The sequence below is a fragment of the Cricetulus griseus genome, chromosome 7, assembly GCF_003668045.3.
Source record: "Cricetulus griseus strain 17A/GY chromosome 7, alternate assembly CriGri-PICRH-1.0, whole genome shotgun sequence".
NCBI lineage: Eukaryota > Metazoa > Chordata > Mammalia > Rodentia > Cricetidae > Cricetulus > Cricetulus griseus.
The window spans coordinates 65,390,385-65,411,155 of NC_048600.1; the positions used below are offsets into that span (position 1 = coordinate 65,390,385).

General features: G+C 44.8%; 1 protein-coding gene across 1 annotated transcript; it reads right to left on the reverse strand.

The window, feature by feature from the left end:
• Positions 1 to 17,711: 17,711 nt before the first annotated feature.
• Prop1 (PROP paired-like homeobox 1) lies at positions 17,712 to 20,221 on the reverse strand. The gene is made up of 3 exons (XM_027426223.1): positions 20,113 to 20,221; positions 18,859 to 19,082; positions 17,712 to 18,050 (listed from the first exon to the last, which is right to left on the reverse strand). The coding sequence occupies exons 1-3, from the start codon at positions 20,219 to 20,221 to the stop codon at positions 17,712 to 17,714; spliced, it is 672 nt and encodes a 223-aa protein (XP_027282024.1).
• Positions 20,222 to 20,771: the final 550 nt, after the last annotated feature.

Sequence of the window (20,771 nt, forward strand, 5' to 3'; positions counted from 1 at the left end):
TAAGGCTTTTGAAACAGACCAGAGAACAAAAGGGAACGTCATTTGGTTTGACTACTTTTTAGTGGGATAGAGAGTAGACAATGAGCTGTGAAAAGAATTATATAATGCTTTAGATTCTGGGGTTGTTACAAGATTAAAAGGAAAAGAAGGGCAGGCTAGCTGAAACCTGAGCTCTTAGACTTACAATTAGTAAGTAAGTAAATAAATAAATAAATGGATAGATAATAATAGAGGAAGATGCCTGACTTTGACCTCTGGCCTGAACACAATGCAACACACACACACACACACACACACACACACACACACACACACACACACACACCACTACACTACACTACACACACACCACTACACTACACACACACACACACACACACACACACACACACACCACTACACTACACACACACACCACTACACTACATACACACACACCGCTACACTACATATACACACACACACACCACTACACTACATACACACACACACCACTACACTACATACACACACACACACACACACACACACCACTACACTACATACACACACACACACCGCTACACTACATATACACACACACACACCACTACACTACATACACACACACACCACTACACTACACACACACACCACTACACTACACACACACACACACCACTACACTACACACACACACACACACACACCACTACACTACACACACACACACCACTACATACACACACACACACACACACACACACACACACACACACACCATTACACTACATACACACACACCCAGATTGATATAAAAGGACATGTGTTAGCCTCACCTGGCTACCAAAGAAACTGAGATTTCTTGCTGTCAATAAAACTGCTGTATGCTGCAAGTTCATGGTTACTCAATAAATTCTGACACAAATATATTTATCTTTGTTTCTGATATAGTGCACTCAGGACCAAGATAAGGACCAAATACAATCATGTTTTGCTTAAGGTGTACATTTCTGAGAAATGTGTTATTTCTTTATCTAAACAGCAGAACACACTGTAATCTTAAGTATTTTACTTCCGTATGACTAGAAACACAGGGTGTGCTTGCCACAAAAATATGAATAATGTGTTACAATTTATAAAAGCTCCATAACTACGGGGTAGAAAATATTCCGTTCCCAATCTAATCTTATGAGACCATCACATATAGCAACAGAAAACAGACTAGAACAATGCATTTCATGTATGCATGTATATCATCATATACAACCACACAATACACACACACAAACACACACACACACAAACACACACACACACACACACACACACACACACACACCCCAGTATGAGTGAATATTCTTAGTCCTTACCCTTCACCCTTACTGCTAACATGCTATCGTAATTAACTACAGAGACAGATATTTCCTAATTCTACTGCAGTTGAGCTATCTTCCTGATGGGTCCCTTTCCATGCTCAGGAAATGCTTTCTTCTCATTACTAACTACCTCTACTATTATTTTAATTGCCCTCAACTATAACAATAAGTCTTTACTCCATCCACCCAAGCCCTGCTGCCACGTGGGCGCTTTCCACCAGGCCTCCTGAGTGTTCCCCACCCCAACCCCCGGGGCCACATTAAGGTCCCAAGTAACATCAGAGACTTATATTAGGTAAAAATGCTGCTTGGCCAATGACTGGGATTTCTTATCTGCTAGCTCAGTCTTAATTATCAAACATAATCATAAGACTTATCTTGTGGAGGATGCCGGCAGTAAGCACCCTCTCTTTCTGGAGGATCACATCGCAGCTCCAGAGCAGAGAGCAGGAGGAAGAGCAAGAGCAAGAGGACGATTTCCTTCTTCTCCCTGCTTATATTCTGAGTCTGCCTGCTATGTCACTTCCTGCCTGGATCTTTTTACTACATTTCCCAGAATCCTCCTTGACTCCTAGTCTCACCTATCTTGCTTTCCTATTAGCCAAAAGTACTTTATTTATCAACCAATAAGACAAACATATACAGAAGGAGGTCCCCCATCACTCAACTCTCCAGTATCCCCTAAATTTTCTCCTGAGTTCTGATAATCCTCTGAACTCTCCTCATCCAATTTTAATAAAGGTTGAGAGAGGGTCTCACATAGGTAGCCTCAGATTTGTTATACAGACAAGACTGGCCTTAGATTCAGTGCTTCTGCCTCTGTCTCCCAATTGTGGGGATTACAAGTGTGAGCCATTTGGTTTGCACAGAGGCATTGTAAAGGTTGTTGTTTTTATAGAGTGTTCTACATAGGCAATCAAGCAGTGTTTCAATGTCATAGTGCCCTGGAGCAAATACATTTGGGGTTTATTGTGGTTAATAACAACCTGACCTTGAGGCAGTGAAGGTCTTGTCCTGAGTCAAAAACAACTCATCATACCCACTCATCTTAAATTGCTTTAATTGGCATCTGTATTTCCCTACTAAGAGATTAACAATGGCAAATCTTTGACATGAAAAGTGTGCCATTCCTTTTGTAGCAATTTAAAGCTGGGTAGGGACAATGTGCAGGACATACCTATTATTCTTGCTCTGATAGAGGGACTAAGGTAGAGGCCCATGGGAGGGAGGTAAGATCTCCTGTTAGCTCATCTTCTGTAAGTAGGGCTGTTGGATTTTGGCCCAATATCCTTATCTATGTTTTAGGGTGACTGGGGCTGGTAAGGTTGAGGACAGGAGCCTTCTGCTAAAAGAAATAACTGATTTTTATGAATGAAAGATTCCACTTAAATTTTATTCCACATGATCACATGTAGGGCATTAGATGTCTTGGAATTTAATCCAGGAGACATGGGGCAATTTTTTTTGTTACATAGCCACTTGAAGTTGAATCTGATTCAACTGTTGAATTTTGAAATAAACAAACCTGGTTACACATTAGAGGAGAAACCCAAATTGCATGGCTCCACCCCTTCAGCTTTGGTGCCTGCCTCTCTCTTGGGCTGGTTCCACTCTTTGTGTTCAGCTCTTCTTCACATATCCCATGGCTCTAGCAAATTCCACATCTCGGGAGTCTCTGGTGGAATAAAGCTTCATTTCCACATCTTCATGAAATGACCTCTTAGGGACTTTGCTACACACATGGCCTCAGCAGCTCTGTGAAAATACAGTGTAAGATTTCACAACCCCATCACTCACGTGTCCTTCGTGACTCTAAAGCCATAATTATTGAATGGCTCTGTCATATTTGGCCACCAGCTTGGAATGAGCCCTGAACTCTTGAGTTGCATTTGGAGTACCTTTCGTTTGTTGTTCCTTTCCAGGAGCAGAACATTCCTTTGGTCTTTTCCTTTTACAAGTCGGAAGCTTGGCTGCATGGGGTCTTGCCCTAAAGGCACCCTTCCCTTTATTCCACTACAGATCAGAGTCTCCTAAATATTATTATTGTAGTGAGATATCCACCCTGCTTTCAACTGTTGCACGGACCACGCACACTTGGGCGTGGTCACAGGTGCAGACACGATGGGCACCAGACCCCAGCTTGAGTTCTCTTGGTTCTGGACGGATCACAGTGAGCAGCCGGTGTGTGGATCCTTGGAGCGGGAACTTGCGGATCATCAGTTTCTTATGTAAGTGACTTCTCCCTGAATGAAATTAACCTATATTTAACCAAGTCCTGTGTATCTTAATCTGTGCATCTTTATATTATCCCTTTTAGCACACACTTTGTCTGCAACATTAAGTTCCCTGGTGCTTCTTTCCTCTTCAAACTGTACCTTTTGTATTTCTTTCTGCCTCACTTGCCTTTCTTCATTCTAGACGTGCACAAGAGTGATTACAGATAGCCACGTGACACAGCCAATAGTAGGGTCTCTTGAAATGTCCTTCTCTAACAAAATTAATCTATTAGTTTTAAATTTAGCCTCAGGCATGTTCCTGAGGGTAGCAAGAAGTCACATTATTTGCCAAAACATCACAAGAATGGTCACTACTTGCCAGGCATTGGGGGCGCATGCCTTTAATCCCAGCACTTGGGAGGCAGAGGCAGGCAGATCTCTGTGAGTTCGAGGCCAGCCTGGTCTCCAGAGCGAGTGCCAGGATAGGCTCCAAAGCTACACAGAGAAACCCTGTCTCAAAAAAAAAAAAAAAGGTCACTACCCCAGTTGCTAATATTGTTTCCCTCTGAAACCTTCTGAGCGGGGCCTCCACAGTCCACATTGGTCTCAGCACTACTTTCTTTCAAGCTCTTACTAGGCTGGCCCATTAAACTCCACTTGCAGCATTCAAGCACCTTTTGACTCCCAAAGTCTTCTGCTGAAGTTATGAGTGGTTGTGAGCTACCAAGTAGGCTTTTCACAATCACTCGTAACTCCAGCTCTAGAGGATTCAATGCCCTCATCTAGACCCCGTGGACACCTGCACCCACACATACACAGACCTCTCCCACATATGCACATAGTTTAAAAATAAATATAAATTGTATGAAGTTGATCACTTGGATGTCTTTGTGGGGCTATAGGAACATTGGGGCTCCTGACTAAACTGGGTCTGTATGAGCATTTTACCAGGAGCTGGTAAGAAGTTTGTTTTTTAATTCTGATTCATTTTTTTGTTATACTTTATGTGGTGGTTTGAAGGAAAATGGCCCCCACAGGCCCATTAGGAGGGCACTATTCGGAGGTGTGGCTTTATTGAAATAGGTGTGGCCTTGTTGGAGGAAGTGTGTCACTGGGGGTGGGCTTTGAGGTTTCAGATCCTCAAGTCAGTGTAATTCTTTCTATCTGTTGCCTGTGGATCCGATGTAGAACACTTAGCTACCTCTCCAGCACCATGTCTGCCTGTGTGCCACCATGCTTCCCACCATGATGATAATGGACTAAACCTCTGAACTGTAATCCACCCCAATTAAATGTTTTCCTTTATAGGAGTTGCTGTGGTCATGGTGTCTCTTCACAGCAGTAGAACCCTGACTAAGAGACTTTATCACTGGCTCCTTAAAACCATCTAGGTGACAAAAAGTTACCTTTAAGAAATTATTAAAACTGAAATTAAAAAGTGTGGTGCAGAACTAAACAGAGAATTTTCAACAGAGGAATCTGAAATGGCTGAAAGACACTTAAGAAAGTGCTCAAAATTCTTGGCCATCAGAGAAATGCAACTCTGAGATACCACCTCACACCTGTCAGAATGGCTAAAATCAAAAATACCAATGACAATCTATGCTGGAGAGGATGTGGAGAAGAAGGAACACTCCTCCATTGCTGGTGAGAGTGTGAACTTGTAAGACCACTCTGGAAATCAGTATGGCGGTTGCTCAGAAAAATGGGATCAATCTACCTCAAGATCCAGCCATTCCTCTCTTGGGTATATACCCAAATAGTGCATGTTCATACAACAAGGACATATGTTCAACCATGTTCATAGCAGCATTGTTTGTAATAGCCAGAACCTGGAAGCAACCTAGATGCCCCTCAACTGAAGAATGGATAGAGAAAATGTGGTACATTTATACAATGGAGTACTACTCAGCAGAAAAAAGCAATGGAATCTTGAAATTCGCAGGCAAATGGATGGAACTAGAAGAAACCATCCTAAGTGAGGTAACCCAGTCACAAAAAGACAAACATGGTATGTACTCACTCATATATGAATTTTAGACAAAGAGCAAATGTTTACCAATAATCCTCTTCACCAAAGAAACTAGGAAACATGAAGGGACTCTAAGGGATAAATAGACCCCCAGGAATGGGAAGTGGCATGAACTCCTGGGCTAATTGGGAGCATGAGGGTGCTGCCACAATAAGAGCATGAGAAGAGGAGTAGAGGAGAGGAAATGAAGGAGCAGAGATATTGAGTAGGGGGAAGAATAGAGGAGAGAGAGCAGGATGAGAGATACGATATCAGAGGGAGCCACTATAGGTCCAAGAAGAGATCTGGAACTAGGGAGATCTCCAGAGACTTACAAGGATGACACGATCTGACAATCCAGGCAATGGAGGAGAGGATAACCTAAAAGCTCTGCCCCTAAAATGACATTGATGACTACTCTTTATGTCATCCTAGAGCCCTCATACAGTGGCTGATGGAAGCAGAGACAGACATCCACAGAAATACACTGAGCTGAAATCTGGAATTTAGTTGGAGAGAGGGAGGAATGAAGATGGAAGGGTCTGTACCAGGTTGGAGAAACCCACAGAAACAGTTGGCCTGAACAAGGGAGAGCACATCGACCCCAGATGCTATCTGGGAGGCCAGTACAAGACTGATCCAGCCCCCTGAACATGGATGCCAATAAGGAGGCCTCTGCACTCCAGGGAGCCTCTGGAAGTGGATTAGTATTTTTCCCTGGTATAAGAAGGGACTTTGAGAGCTCATCCCACGTGAAGGGATACACTCTGGCCCTGGACACATGGGGAAGGGCCCAGGCCCAGCACAGGAAGATTTGGTGGACTTTGCAGAGCCCCCGTTGAGGGCCCTACCCTGCCTGGGGAGTGGTGGGTGGATGGGGTGGGGGTAGGCTGGGGGTGGGGGAGGAGGGATGGGGGTGAGGGGAGGGAGAGGGAGAGGGACTTACATGTGAAACAAGCTTGTTCCCTAACTTGAATTAATAAAAAAAAAAGAAATTATTAAAACCACTCCAGGCTTCTTGGAATTTAAAGGAAGGTACTCTCAGGAACCATAGTGTTGTTGGGTGAAAATCCTGATGCCAAGACTCAGTTACTTCTCTCTCAATTTTTTTTTTTTGAGACCGAGTCTCACTATGTAGCTCTGGCTATACTAGAACTCGCTATGTAGGCCAGGCCAGCATCAAACTCAGAGACCTGCTTCTGCCTCCAGAGTGTTGGGATTAAAGACCTGTGTCATCATGCACAGAATACTTCCCTGTAATCTGTTGGCCATAAACTATAAAGGTTATTATCACTTGTCTTGGGGTTTTTATTGTTGTGAAGAGACACCATGACCATGGCAACTCTTCTAAAGGGAAACATTTAATTGGGGTGACTTGTTTATAGTTCAGAGGTTCAGCCCATTATCATCATGACAGGGAGCATGGCAACATGCAGGCAGATGTGGTGCTGGAGCTTGTTTTGTATCTGGAGTAGGTGTGGGTGTTCATGCTGGCACCTCAAGGATGATTTTAGCCTTTCTCCACCTCTCTGACTGAGACATCCTCACAGAGCAAAGGGTTCTATTTCAATACAGTTCACATCTGTAGCAAGTCATTCTGATACCAAAGTCTTTGATCTAAGCCCTCCAGAGGGACAATGTCAAATGCAATTCTCAGTTAAGAATACCACAGTGCTCTGGGTTTTCCTTCAACTAAATTTGTGTAGTCTTTGATCCCCTAGGAAAACTCTCAGATAGAAGGTTCAGGAGACAGGAGGTAACAATCACAAAAAGCACATCAAAAGCTAGGTGCTAATACTCCACAGTCAGGCCAGCTGCAAAAATCAGGGGGAGAGGGGATCATACTACAGAACATGAGAGTGCTACATCTTGCAGGCAACAGGAAGTCAACTCAGACACTGGGTGGTATCCTGAGCATAGGAAACCTCAAAGCTGTCTCCTACAGTGACACACTTCCTCCAACAAGGCCATATCCTCTCCAAACAAAGCCACACCTTCTAATAGTGCCACTCCCCGTGAGATTATGGGGGCCAATTACATCTGAACTACCACACCACTGCTGTTGGTTACATGCCAAAACTAGATGGCAAGTCCCCATTGCTGAGTACACTATACACTTTGGTTGCAGGACATGGAGAAAACCAGACTGAGACTAAGTGGAAAGTTCCCTCCTAGCTGGATGGCTTTCAGAGCTCTAGAAGGTGTTATGCAAGGTTCTCAGGAGTAATTGTCATGGATAGTCCTGCTTGTCTGTGGACCATGCTTATTGCACTATCAATACACCAGGCAAAAATTGTTTACTCATGAAATAGTGGCATTACTGTCATTGGTGCACCTAACTGCTTTCTGTTTGGATTAAGGCCTACCCCCTAGAAAGTCATTCAGTTCTGGTACTATAAGCCAGGGCAAAAGCCCATGACAAGGGAAAGCAACAGCTATTTTTTTTTATTTTGTTAAGTGAATGGGATGTGCCTGTCAATTTGCCTTCTAAATATTTGTGTTTATGCCCATAAATTATTACTGTTGTCAATTTCAGTCCTGGAGTGAAGTGTTTTGTAATGGGTGGTATACTGCAGAGATTCATAACCTATTCAAGTTCCAAGTGATGGATATGACATAGTGGTCCAATGCTCAGTCATAGATGGAGGAAAATAATCAGACCTCTGTATCCTGTCACCTCCTTCAAGGCTTGGAGAGCTTTATGGCAGAGGGGACAGAAAGAATATAAGAACAGGAGTGAAAGCTGGAATGTTGTGTTCCTCCTTCAGAGGGAGGAGGCGGTTTCATAAGATTCAGAAAGTTTCATAAGATTTAGGAAGTTAAGGAAACTTACAAGGCTAAGGAAACTAATGAAATTTAAGGAGTTGAAGGATTCACAAGTGCCTTCCCCAAGGTTAGATAACCAATGAATAGTTATTGGGGAGAGGCGAGAACGTACAGGGAACTCCTGGGTGCTGCGTTCATGAGGTATCACCCACCCTAGGCTGGACTTTTGGTGATGCATTTGCCTTTGAGTCATCCACACTCAGAGTAACCCCTCACTTATACTGCTGTAAGAAATCGCAGGAGACTCATCGTTTTCCTAAGCCAGATTTGGGTGGAATTATTTCTCTCATCTGTCATCAGTGCCCTTTATTGAGTGGGTAGACATCGGTTACACTTCTCCTGGAAAAGTCACACAATAGAGAATTTGAGATGATAGGAACTTGGCTGTCCTATCCCAACCCTTCAGATCCCACTTAAAGGTCTGTTAGGGAGACCAGGCCTATATGATTCCTTCCTCAGGAATCTTTGTACGTGTTGTCTTTTCCCAAGGCTGACTCATCTGTCACTATCATATTTTCATGGCTCTTTCCCTGGTCTCCCAGCCCATAGTGAATTCCTGAGTTGTTCCTTCTACAGTGATTGTTTCCTTCACAGCAATGATAATTTTGTCATGATGTTTGTGTATTAATCACATCTTGTTAAATGTAGACTTTTTAAACTATAGGCGTATGTTCTCCACTTGGCCTGTGAAGTGCTTTAGTGTTCCCCAGTGCAGTGCTGCATAACGACCACCAGAGGACAGTGCTGTCCTACTCCTTTTTTGTATGCCAGGGTCTCCGATTCCTGGGCTCTTCCCTAGTTGCTTGCTCCTGGATCAGAAAAGAGAACTCTTGAGTGTTAGATTCAAACAACCTGGTAATCAGATTAGGAAACTGCATGCCTTCTTTACTCCAGCTATCCCTGTGTCAGCCTCAGGCTGATGAGATTGTTGTCTCCACATTCCTGTCACTTGCTGACTTGCTCTGGCTCATTCACCAGCTCATGCTCATCCAGTTTTCTTACACAGCCCAGGTCTATCTGCTTACGGACATTGTGATAGACTGGACAATCTCACATCAATCACCAGTCAAGGCCATTTCTCACAGATGTGGCCACAGATGAGTCTGGTCTGGCAATTCAGTTGAGACTCCCTTGGATGGCTCTAAGCTGTGTCAAGTTGACAGCTGAAGCTAGAATCCTGTCACCTAGTTCTGTTGACAGCCTCTTAGATCCCGCTGAGCCCTTCCCCCATCTCTGCTAGAGCTCCCTGATGGCCTGTTAGATCCCTTGAGGGACTGGTGTATAGCCTGTCATTGGACAATATAAGACCATTTGCCCCAGTTTGGTTTCTTGTCACTACAGTAATGAACTTGTCGCTACAGTTTTCAGTAATGAAAACACTGACCAGAACAAACATTTGGGAAGAAAGGGTTTATTTCAGTTTGCAGAATACAGTCAATAATGGAGGAAAACCAAGGCAAGAGCTCAAAGCAGGAGAGCACCTCCCCACAACAGCTTTCTTATACAACTCAAGACCACTTGATTAGGGATGGTGCTACCCACGATGGGCTGGACCCTCCTACATCAATGAACAATTAAGGAAATGCCCCATCAACATAGATGCAGGCTAGTCTGATCAAAGCAATCTTCAGTTGAGGTTCCCTTTTCCTAGTTGACTCTGTTGTGTCAAGTTAACTGAAGTTAACTGTGACATCATCTTCCTGTGTCATATCGAGAAATGGAGGCCAATTTTCATAAAATTTAAGAAAACCTGACCTTGTACGTTATTCCCAAAAGACATTTCATTGTTTGGTTGAGGTTGAGGGGGAAACTTGTACTTGGTATCTGACTCTCTAGGGCAAGGTCCACACATCCATTATAAACCATATAGCAAGGCTGGAGGTGTAACTCAGTAGCATGTACAGGGCCCTGGGCTCAGTTCTCCAGCACTGCATAAACTGGGTGTGGGGGCACAAGCCTGTAATTTCAGCACTTGGGAGAAGACAGGGGGCCTACCCCCCAGCTAGTCTGAGGTTAGACACGAATCCCTCTCTCAAAGGAAAAAATGGGGCGGGGGGGGGGTGGCTGGAGAGATGGCTCAGTGGCTAGGAACACTCGATGCCAGTCACAAGGACTAGTGTTTCAATCACATCACCCCATGTAAGAGGCTGTGTACCCCTGTAAGTCTGAAACTAAAATGGTCCTGTATTCTCTTCTCTCTTCCACACTTAGGCTCTGTGGATCATTTCTGTATTTTATGGAGGACACAGGAGAAAGTGACGGGCACACAGGTTGGTAAATGCCACAGAGGACATTTTATTGTTGGAGGACCCTCAGCACTGTTAGACACCCGGACTCTTAGGTGTCTCCTTCCAGAGCTGTGTGATCACCATCAGCAGCAGCAGCAGCACCCTTTTTCCAAAGCCCATGAGTGCACATCTTTGAGGTCTCCGTACCCCTGTCCAGTAAGAGAACTCTGCTTTCTTCTGAAAATCAGCCTTGTGGTATCTGCAGTCCTTGAGAAAAGTTGAAAGAGTGGACCAAACTACCAAAAATAAAACCCGTCCCTGTCAGGGGACTTCAGGGTGGGAGTTCAAGCTGTGGTCCTCCTCTGCCTTCAGACAGCACCTCTCACTGAGGCCTTCCTAAGTGTAAGGATTCAGGCATCATGCTGGTCTGCCCCATCACCCGGCAGAATGCACTCAGGCAGTACCCTGATCAGCCCAGGGTTCCATGGGGGTGCAAAGGACCCCGTTAAGAGAAAGACTCCAAACACTTAACAGTCTTTCTGCCCTCTCATCTCTTTCTGCTCTCTTTTCCTTCCCACTCCTCTCTTTCCACTCTCTCTTTCCCACTCTCCTCTCTTTCCTGCTATCCCCTGGGGCAGACCGGACTTTTCCTGTTTCCCTCCTCTCTCCTGTCCCCCCCCTCTCTCTCTCTCTCTCTCTCTCTCTCTCTCTCTCTCTCTCTCTGTCTCTTTACCTCATTTCTCTTCCCTTCCCCCTTCCATCTCTGTTCCTGGTTGGCCAACACCTACCCCCTTCCTTTTCTCCCTTTCCCAATAAACTCAATGTGAGTTTCTTGAGTTTGGTGTTTCATCGCCTGCGCTGCAGCTGCAGCAAAACACCACCACCAACCCATGGAGCCCTCTTCTGGGGAAAATCCCCTTGCATTATCTTGTCTGGGTACAGCCACAGCTGTTATTTTTACTCGTTTCATTTATGATTCTCAAAATAAACTATTCCTGGGGGAAAAAACTTGAGAAATTCCATTCAAGTGATGGTCCAGCAGACCTAGCGTGGCGTTAGTGGTATTAGAACCGTTGGTGAGTCTCAGAAGTGGAAGCTCTGGCCACACCCCTCCTCAGGACCCAGGGCTGCAAGCCTCAGAACCATCACTGTCTGAAGCTGCTCCTATGCTCAGGGCGAACTATCCACCGGGAGCTGTTAACTGACTCCCCTGAAAGCTCCAAGAATAGCTGCATAGCCCAGTGCGGATTTGGGTTTTTTGTTTTGTTTTTTGTTTTGTTTTTTTCTCCCCCCCAAAGTCCCAAGTAAGCCGGATTCTAGATTCCCCGCCCATTTTCTTCAGCTGCTATGCGAAGTGCAGTTCTAAGATAGGCTATTAGAATGGAATGTGTGGCCAGCGGTGATTCAGGGAAGGCTGCTCAAGTCCCCCGTCGTCGTCGTCCCCCCCCCCCGCCCCGCGCAGTCAGCACAAAGGGCGTGGCAAGGTCCAAGAGCTGTCAGGCACCCAGGGCTGCTGGACCATGAGGTATTGCCAGGCCGACGGTCCCGAGGGAGAAGGAAGATGGCACGTCTCACTTTGTGGGTGAGGTTAAGCGACTCAAAGTTTAAGAACAACTTCTTTACTGATAGTAAGACGTGAGCTAAGTCTTTACTGAAGAGAGAGAAGTTTATAAAAGCTTTCCTATCACTAACTTCACCAGGTCATGCCCACCTTCCCACACGCGCCCCACACTAAAGCTAGTCTGCCCACGCAGAGGCTGCAGTCTAACTCCAGGGCTTACTGGCGAATTACAGGCATTCACCAGTGCCCTATCGTTTGCACACTCGCCACACACTGTTACCTTTCTTGTTGTGCCCTTCCTGATATAAAAGTGTTTAATGCTTCCTGGATGTAGTGGGTAGCATGCAGATAAGAATTTAACTGGCTATTCTTGAATTTCTTTTACAATAAACCAATTTTTATAATCTTAAAAAAAAAATAGAACGTGTGACTAAGCCGTAACCTGTAGAGCCTAGCATGTGCAAGACTTTTGTCAAAGAAAACTAGAGTTGGGTAGTAAAAAGGGGAGAAATAGATTTAATTCAGGTATTTTTTCATTAGAAGAAAAGAGACTTCGGTACGGACCGAACTGAGTTCACTGGATGGAAGGGCTGGAATTTATAACAGAAGAGCAAAGTGAAGGAAGATGAGGACAGAAAATGACTAAGGGGGAAACAGGAGGGGGAAGAGGGGATTCTGGCTAAAGGGACCGAACATTGCTCTTGCCAGGAGCATCAGCTTCCCTTGGAGGAGTAGAGGATTAGTAGGAGGACCAGCTATGAAGAATGAGGATCCTGGCTCAACCACCTTAGCAGGATTTTTGCTGAAACCGAGCAGTTGCAGGTATCTTTAAAATCATTGTTGCATAGCTCCAATCTCCGACTCTCAACTCATTTTGTGGGTCACTTCATTGTATGCAAGGAAATCCTCTGATCTCTTTGTCTCCCTGTGCTCTGTTCTAGGGGTGACCAAGGTCTTGTAAAAATTCATACAATAAAGTCTTAAAAATAATCTAAAGCATTTTTAAATTTTGAGCAAAGCTAGGAACACTAAACTAATATAACATTTGTCCCCTCGTTTGTTGATTGAGGTTAACCTGAACACTTGTTTCCCTTTCTTTTGGTTAGTTTGCCCAAGGGTTTGTGGTTTGCTTTTTTTGTTTGTTTGTTTTTGTTTTTTTGATCCCTGGCTGTCCTGGAACTCACTCTGAAGACCAGGATGGCCTCAAACTCACAGAGATCCACTTGTTTCTGCCTCCCAGTTCTGGGATTAAAGGTGTGTGCCACCACTGTTAAACTGGGTTCATGGTTTTTAAAATTATTTTTCAAATGACTGATTATTTCAATGATTTTTTGTAGGGTTCTTTTACTAGCCACTCAATTGATTTCTACTCTGATCTCCATTATTTCCTTCATCTACTATTTTTGGTTTGACTTATTCCTTTCTTTTTAAACTACCTTGAGATACATCATGCTACTAATTTGAACATACAGGAAAATTGGTGCCAGTTTTATTCTAGTACTTTGGTTTTCTTGTTGAATCTGAAGCTACCCTAAACTACACTTTTGGTAAATGAGTAAGGGAGTATGCATTACAACTTTGTCTTACATCATCTCCCTTCCTCTACTGCCTTACAATTTTAGTTGCACAAAGGCCTCTGCACAGTGGTCCTGCCATGGAATAGTCATGGCATGGACATAAAAGACCCTGCACAACAGGAAGTGCAGCGAGAATTCTCTGATGCACAAACATGCCTCAAGACTCATCTGGGTGATTTGACTTTGATTCCAAGGCCTCTGAAGCCTTTAGATTTTCAGCTACTTTACAACTCTGTGAGTGTAGTGATGCAAAAATAACTCATATCAACGTGTAAATAGCAACCCTGGAACTTTAAAGGACTACTCTCCCTAGCTTACAAAGACCATTGCTGCTTCAAGTTACATAACTATGTCACCCTCCTAATCCATAAGTGTATCTTTCCTTTGACTGACCCAGAATTTACTTCAACACCTTAATCATGGCCACCTTAATCTTGAGTGCAAGAAAATCTGTATTTGTTTATTTTCTATCTGACAGAGTCATCATTTTACTTCTTATCGAAAATTATTCCTTAGCGCTAAACCACAGTGGCATTTGTGCTGCTCAAATAATAAAACAAAACACCAAACCAATTCTCCTTCTTGTGTTTTTCAAGGATGACTTAAGCTGTTACATGCTAGCAACAAAAACAGGGTGGACTTCCCTGGTGTAAGAAGATACTTTGAGAGCCCATCCCACGTGAAGGGATGCACTCTTGCCCTGGATACATGGGGAAGGTGCCCAGCCCAGGATGATGTGGTGGACTTTGCCGAGCCTCCATTGAGGCCCCTATCCTGCCTGGGAAGTGGAGGGTGGATGGGGTGGGGGGTAGGTCAGGGTGGGGTAGGAGGGGTGAAGGGGAGAGGAGGGAGAGGGAGAAGGGATTGACATGTGAAACAAGCTTGTTCCTAATTTGAACTAAAAAAACAAAAACAAAAACAAAAAAAAAACAGGGTGGACACAATCCACCCTGTTGTTGTCTGTGTACTATTAGTTTAATAGTAAGGAATTAGTATCTATGGTATCTCATCTTATTTATAGAAAGAAAAAGACTTCTGTGTACATACTGACAGCTTTGATGATCATAAATAAACTGTGGACACAGTTACTTATAATGATTGGCATTGTTAATGGGCAAGATCTTTAAGTTGGGCAATTATTATTTCCATATTCAAAACATCTTGGACTATTTCACAGACAGATACCCCACACAGAACAGAGCACCTCTCTGTGCACACCTGAATCTCCTTCCTGGTACTGGGGGTTGCTATTCCCATGTGGTCTTAATATTTCCCTTTATGTATATGTACTATAACATATGATGCCAAGATCATTTTTAAATCTAAAATAAAAGTTGCATATTTAAAGCTATATGATATTCAATATTGAAGATTTTTTTGAAAAGAAAAAACTTCTCCCTAGGAGATTTTATAATTTAGATACACACACATATATATAATAACCCCAGCACTCAGGAGGCTGAGACATGAGGACTGAGAGTTCCAGGCCTGTCTGGGAGGCACATCAAGTTCCAGGCCAGCCTGTGACACATAATGAGACTGTAGCTCATTAAAGTAAGTCTAAATTAAACAAGAACTTTGCTGAGAGACACAGAAGTCTGAAAGAAATGACACTACACACTTTGTGTTTGGTTCAGAGACCTTTAAATTTCACCCAGTATTCTCACATTTCAGTTGTTGAACACTCCAGTTCTGGCACTGGAACAAAGAGAATGGACTTGGAGGGCTACAACTGCCCCTATACACACTAGAACCAGTGCATGAAAACATATGGTCTTACAAAGCCATAGGGCAAAGTTACACCATCAAAGAAATGATACAGGAATAACCTGATATTGGATCGAGGGGGAGGATACACAGGACTATTATTTTACTGCACATAGTAAATTAAATTTTGGAGGATTCAAAGCTCATGTTTTTGTCTAAATGATGGAGAAAACGTTGGAGAAGCCAGTGAAAGCAGCAAGTTCATTAGCTGGGTTCTTCTGTAAAGCCCAGATCACCTAAAATGAACCAAATGACTTGTTCTACAAAATGGGAACAATGCTAGACATTAAAAACGAAAGCTAAGTCATTACCTACAATAGGTGCCTAGGGAATTGGGGTTTAACCTTCTTAAGAAACCCTCATTGAAAAGGCAGAAAACAAGTAACAAGCAGTCAAAGCAGTTTCGGTACATACAAGCAGCATCCACAGCATTCTCAAGAACCAGTGAAAGACGGCTACATCAACCCACAGATACATCAAAAACTCACACTACAGAGCAAGAAAACATTTAAACTTTCAATAACTGAAAAACTTTTATATCTTACTAGAAATAAAGGAAAACTTAAAGATGAGGAAAAGTGGTATTGCTCTCAATTGCCAACAACGGTAAAGAAACAGAAACAAAAAAACACCAAGGATGCACTAAAATTAGTATTTTTGATGAACTCAGGACTGGTGGGGTCACCCTCAGCATCTGTGTGGGATTGGTTCTAGGTGCTTCCTCAGAGACCTAGCTACAATAATGCTCAAGAATTTGCATGCTATTTGCATAGCCTATGCACATTGCCTCATTTTTGTCATATCCGGCAGGCCAAGGGTCTCAAGGATCCCTGTACAACAATGAATGTCTCCCAATACATTTGTAGATAGGTCATTTCACCAATACTAAAAGGATGGACTCCCCTATATCACTTCTGTATTCTTTTTAAAACCTAACACCATGTAATATTACATAATTTGTTGCTAGACTGAATTGCCAATAATGACAATAAAAATCTGTACGTACTTCAGAACACATGTAACTCTTTGGGAATATTTTTGGGTTTGTGTTTGAGACAAGGTCTCACTGTGTATCTCAGCCTGGCATGGAACTCACTGTATAGTTCAGACTGTGCTTCAAATGGAGACCCTCCCAAATACTGAAATTATAAGCATGACCCATCATATCTGGATGAGGATATTTTTGGTTTGTAACTGGTTGAAGTGTCAGATGCAGAACTTGTACATCTAAGATCTAACTTCAAAATCTTTCCCAAAGTTTGTCTGGACTCATGAGATAATTATCTAGATGTGTCCTACAGGAATTTTGACTGCATACATTTCTGTTATATAAAAAAATATACAAGCATCAGGATTAACTGTGGAGGGCTGTTTTCTAAAGGTTCTTCCATGATCCCATCAATAAGTGAGTTACAAATAAAACAAGTTTAAGCCACACAAAACAGAAAAGGTACCACCAACTAGGCTATATCGTGTTTCTTTGGGGAGGGGCTGCGACCAAGGCACTTCTGAAAAAGCCTGTCCTGGGAAATGACCTCTGACGACCTCTGATGGTTTGTCTGTGGACAAGCTGGCCTCAGGTCAAGTAGTTTCTTTGTCACAACCAAAGTATGTTTAAACCCGCAGCTGATTTTAAAATTAGGTAAAGGCAGACACTTCGGACTATTGCAGACCAACCTAGTGGCATCCTATGTGCTCTGCTTCTGGCATTCCTCGAGGTTCAGATTAGCAAAGATGTTTTGGAGATGAGAAAGAATAAGGGAGGAAAACTAAAGGGAAGATGACAAGTGACACGTACAAAAATAGGGTCACAAGCCACGTGTCTGCTGAGATGGAAAAGAAGGCAGGAGGTGACTGCAGAGTGACTGGAGTAAATTCAGCCTCGGTTCAGGTTCCCCCATTTCATCATCACTCACCAACAGCATCCATTGGCCCCATCACACCACCCTCCTATCACCTCTGTTGGAGCTTTTTTGCTTGTATCTCCTGCCAGTTAGCCTCCTCACACTCTCACCCTGTTGACAGTTCATCAAGATCCCCCTTTTCCTATTTCCAGTCTTGAACTGCTCCTCGCCATGCTTCTAACTTCACCCTTAGGATAAAAAGAGAGCCCCCAATTTTCTTGTGTTTCATGAGAGTTATGGATAGAGGGTGACCTTGTCACCACTTAGTTCCAGGACTTTGGTGTCTCAAGGCTGAGGGGAAACATGGGTGGAGGTGGGGGACAGGGCAGATGACCAGCGGGGTTTGGGTGCAAGGTGGGGTACCAGTCCTCAGGCTGGGGAGGAAGAGTGAATGAGGCACCTGTGGAGGGCTGGGAGGGCAGAGTGTGGTTGTAAGGGTGAGGGAAGCAGGGTACCGGTGGAGGTGGTGTTGCATAGGAGTAGGGATAAGCAGGGGACTCTGGCAAGAAGCTAGAGAAGGTGGCAGGAGATAGGTGGGCTAGCGGCTGGAGCAGTGACCGTTCTTGCTTCCTTTGCTTAGCTCTGCGATTCTGGAACCAGACCTGAGGAGAGGGAAGAGAAGTCACATCAGTGCTCCTGTCCTGAATGGATGGCACTGTCTCATACCTCCATGGGCAGGAAGTCAGGGCCTGCTCTGTCACTTGGGAAACGACAGCTCTTCCAGAGCCTTGTCTGAGTCAGGGATACTGATGAAGCAGAATCCTCATGTTAACTCCCCGCCTGTGTCTAACTCTCCCAGCTTTGATGTCTTTGAGTGGAAAATGGCAGCTTCCAACAAGAAAGATAAATCTGACAGCATGGCAGTTTTCTTCCCCAGATAGTAGGGAAGTGTCCTTAGAGTGAGGCTGGGAGATAAAGACCCAACATGGGATTGGTTTTAAGAAAGGGTTTGTAGTTCGGGCTATGTAGCCCTATGCTGGAGACACCAGGAAAGAATATGTAGCTAGAGGAAATGTAAGACTGTGGTCAGAGGCAAGATTGCACACATGTGAATAGTTAGGGCTGCCTGTTTGTGGGAGTTCGTGTCAATATGAAAGGCTGGGGAGTGGGTCTTGACTTTCTTTGTGTTTGTGTGGTGTTGAGGATCAGACTGCAGGCTTTGTATATGTTGCACAAGAGCTCTACTCCTGGGCTATATGTCTCCAGCCCTACCTCCAACATCCATCAGCATCTACCTAAATGAGCTTAGAGCTGGGGTCAGGTGCACCCCAGTAGGAGATGATTGGTGGATGAAGTCTATATTCTATTGAATATTTAAGTTAGGGTTAAAAGCCCCATGATTATGTCCAGACAGTTCCCAAGTACCCAGGAAATGTTTGTTTCTTTCCCAGTAGCTTAGGGCATCATCACCTGGATTCTGGCTTCACTGAGGCCAGTGTCTTGGGCAAGCCCCTCTCGAGCCCAGATGTCAGGATACTGGTTCCTCCCAAAGGCTGACTCCAGCTGTTCCAGCTGTGCTGGGTTGAAGGTGGTGCGGTGGCGGCGCCGGGAGTGGGGACGACCCCTCTGAGGGCAAAGCTTAGGTCTCCCCAGCCCGGTACCAGAGAGTCTCCTGAAAGTCTCAGGGCTCCTGTCTGTGGAGGGAGAGAAATGGAGGGAGACCCACTTATTAATGGGACCCCCAGCCATCCTTGGACCACTGTTGCCTGTCCTTTTGTTCTGCTTTGTTCCTGAGATATTGCTTTCTTTGTAGGAGGCCCCGTTTCCATAAGAACTCCTTAACCTTTCAAAACCGTTGCTTCTGCCTCTAGCCTCTACCACTGTTCTGGTTATGCGCCCCTGGTACGTGCTTCACCTCCAGGCCCACATATGACCCACAGGACACACCTTGAGGGTCTTCTCTTTGCTATCTACTAAGGACTTCTTAGCTTGCCGCTCAGTTTCCGTCTCCTGAGCACCTCCTTCATGCATCTCTCCTTCTCCTTACCCACTCCTGCTCAGGAGGCTGAAGTGTCCCCCGCCCCCTTATATGCAAACAACACATTCTCCGACCCGGGTTGTCCTTGTTGATGAGTCTCTTACCCCTGCCCTGGCCCTGCCACCAGCCTGCAGGAACTTGAGCTCGTGGGAAAGGCTTGCCTCTCATCCCCAAAGGCTCCCTAAGCCCTCATATTAATTATTCTAAGAGCCACCGGGGAAGAGAGAAGAGGGAGGGAAGAGGAGACACCTGGGAAGATAGGCACTGAGGGAAGGCGGGGTCTGGAGTAGAGAGACCTCTCCCAGGGGGAAACCAAGGATGTGGCTCCCACTCTGCATCCAGTGTCCTCAGAAAGTACCCTCCTTGGAGGAAAACTCCGATCCCTTCCTTCAGCTCCCTCTGTCCAAGAATAAAGCACCTTGGGCAAGAACAAGGCTCCAGCTTTGCTTTTGCCCTAGGTGCCGGTTCCATAGCTCCCTCAGGTAGGGCCTCATGTCCCAACCTGAAAAGCAAAGGACTTCTGTTGTCTCACTGTCTAAGGTCCCCAAAGCCTTGACAAGGTCCAATTCTGCTTCCCATCTCTCAGCCTTCTGCGGGACAAACCATTGCCCCAAAGACAATCAGGTTTTGGGTCCCAAGTCTGCTGCTCCCTCGGGTACCCAAGCCAATCCTGGGGGTTCACTCACCTACTGTGGAGATCAGAGTCCCAGAGGTCAAGTGTGGTTCAGGCAGGGATCCACCACAGGCATGGCCCTTCCTTTGCTTTTCCTGCTGGTTCCTTCTTTGAGCATCCATGATTAGTCACCCAAACCAAAGATGGGCTAGCCTGCTATCCTCAGTCTCTGACTTCTTGTAGTCTTTCTCTGTGTCTGGATGTCTTGTCTTCTGATCTCTCTTCTCCCTATTTCTACCTTCTAGCTTTTTCTGAGTCTCTCCCTTATTCTCCTCTCTCTCTCTCTCTCTCTCTCTCTCTCTCTCTCTCTCTCTCTCTCTCTCTCTCTGTGTGTGTGTGTGTGTGTGTGTGTGTGTGTGTGTGTGTGTTTGTGTGTAGGTACCTGTCCACTTACTGTTTTCCCCTTTTTTCTAATCCTCCATCCTTCCTCTGGATTGACATCACCTCCTCTCTCTCTCTCTCTCTCTCTCTCTCTCTCTCTCTCTCTCTCAGCTCTGCCCAGTTTTCTGCCTGTCTCTACTTTCCTCTCCCTGACCCTGTTCTGTTTTCTCTTAGCCCTCCACTTTCTCACGCTACCTGTCTTTCTCCCTTCACCTTGGAGAAGCAACCTCCTCCTGGCCCCATGGGCCTGTCCAATCATTTCTTGGTCACCAGAGCCCCCTGGCTTGGGGG

What these genes read in the sequence shown, in the direction of transcription:
- Prop1 (XM_027426223.1), bottom strand. Translation starts at nt 20,221, where the DNA reads ATGGATGCTCAAAGAAGGAACCAGCAGGAAAAGCAAAGGAAGGGCCAT. An exon ending in GACTCTGATCTCCACAGTAG is followed by an intron (nt 19,083 to 20,112) that starts GTGAGTGAACCC and finishes CTCCCTCCACAG; the next exon opens with ACAGGAGCCCTGAGACTTTC. An exon ending in TCAGTGAAGCCAGAATCCAG is followed by an intron (nt 18,051 to 18,858) that starts GTGATGATGCCC and finishes CCCTCTCCTCAG; the next exon opens with GTCTGGTTCCAGAATCGCAG.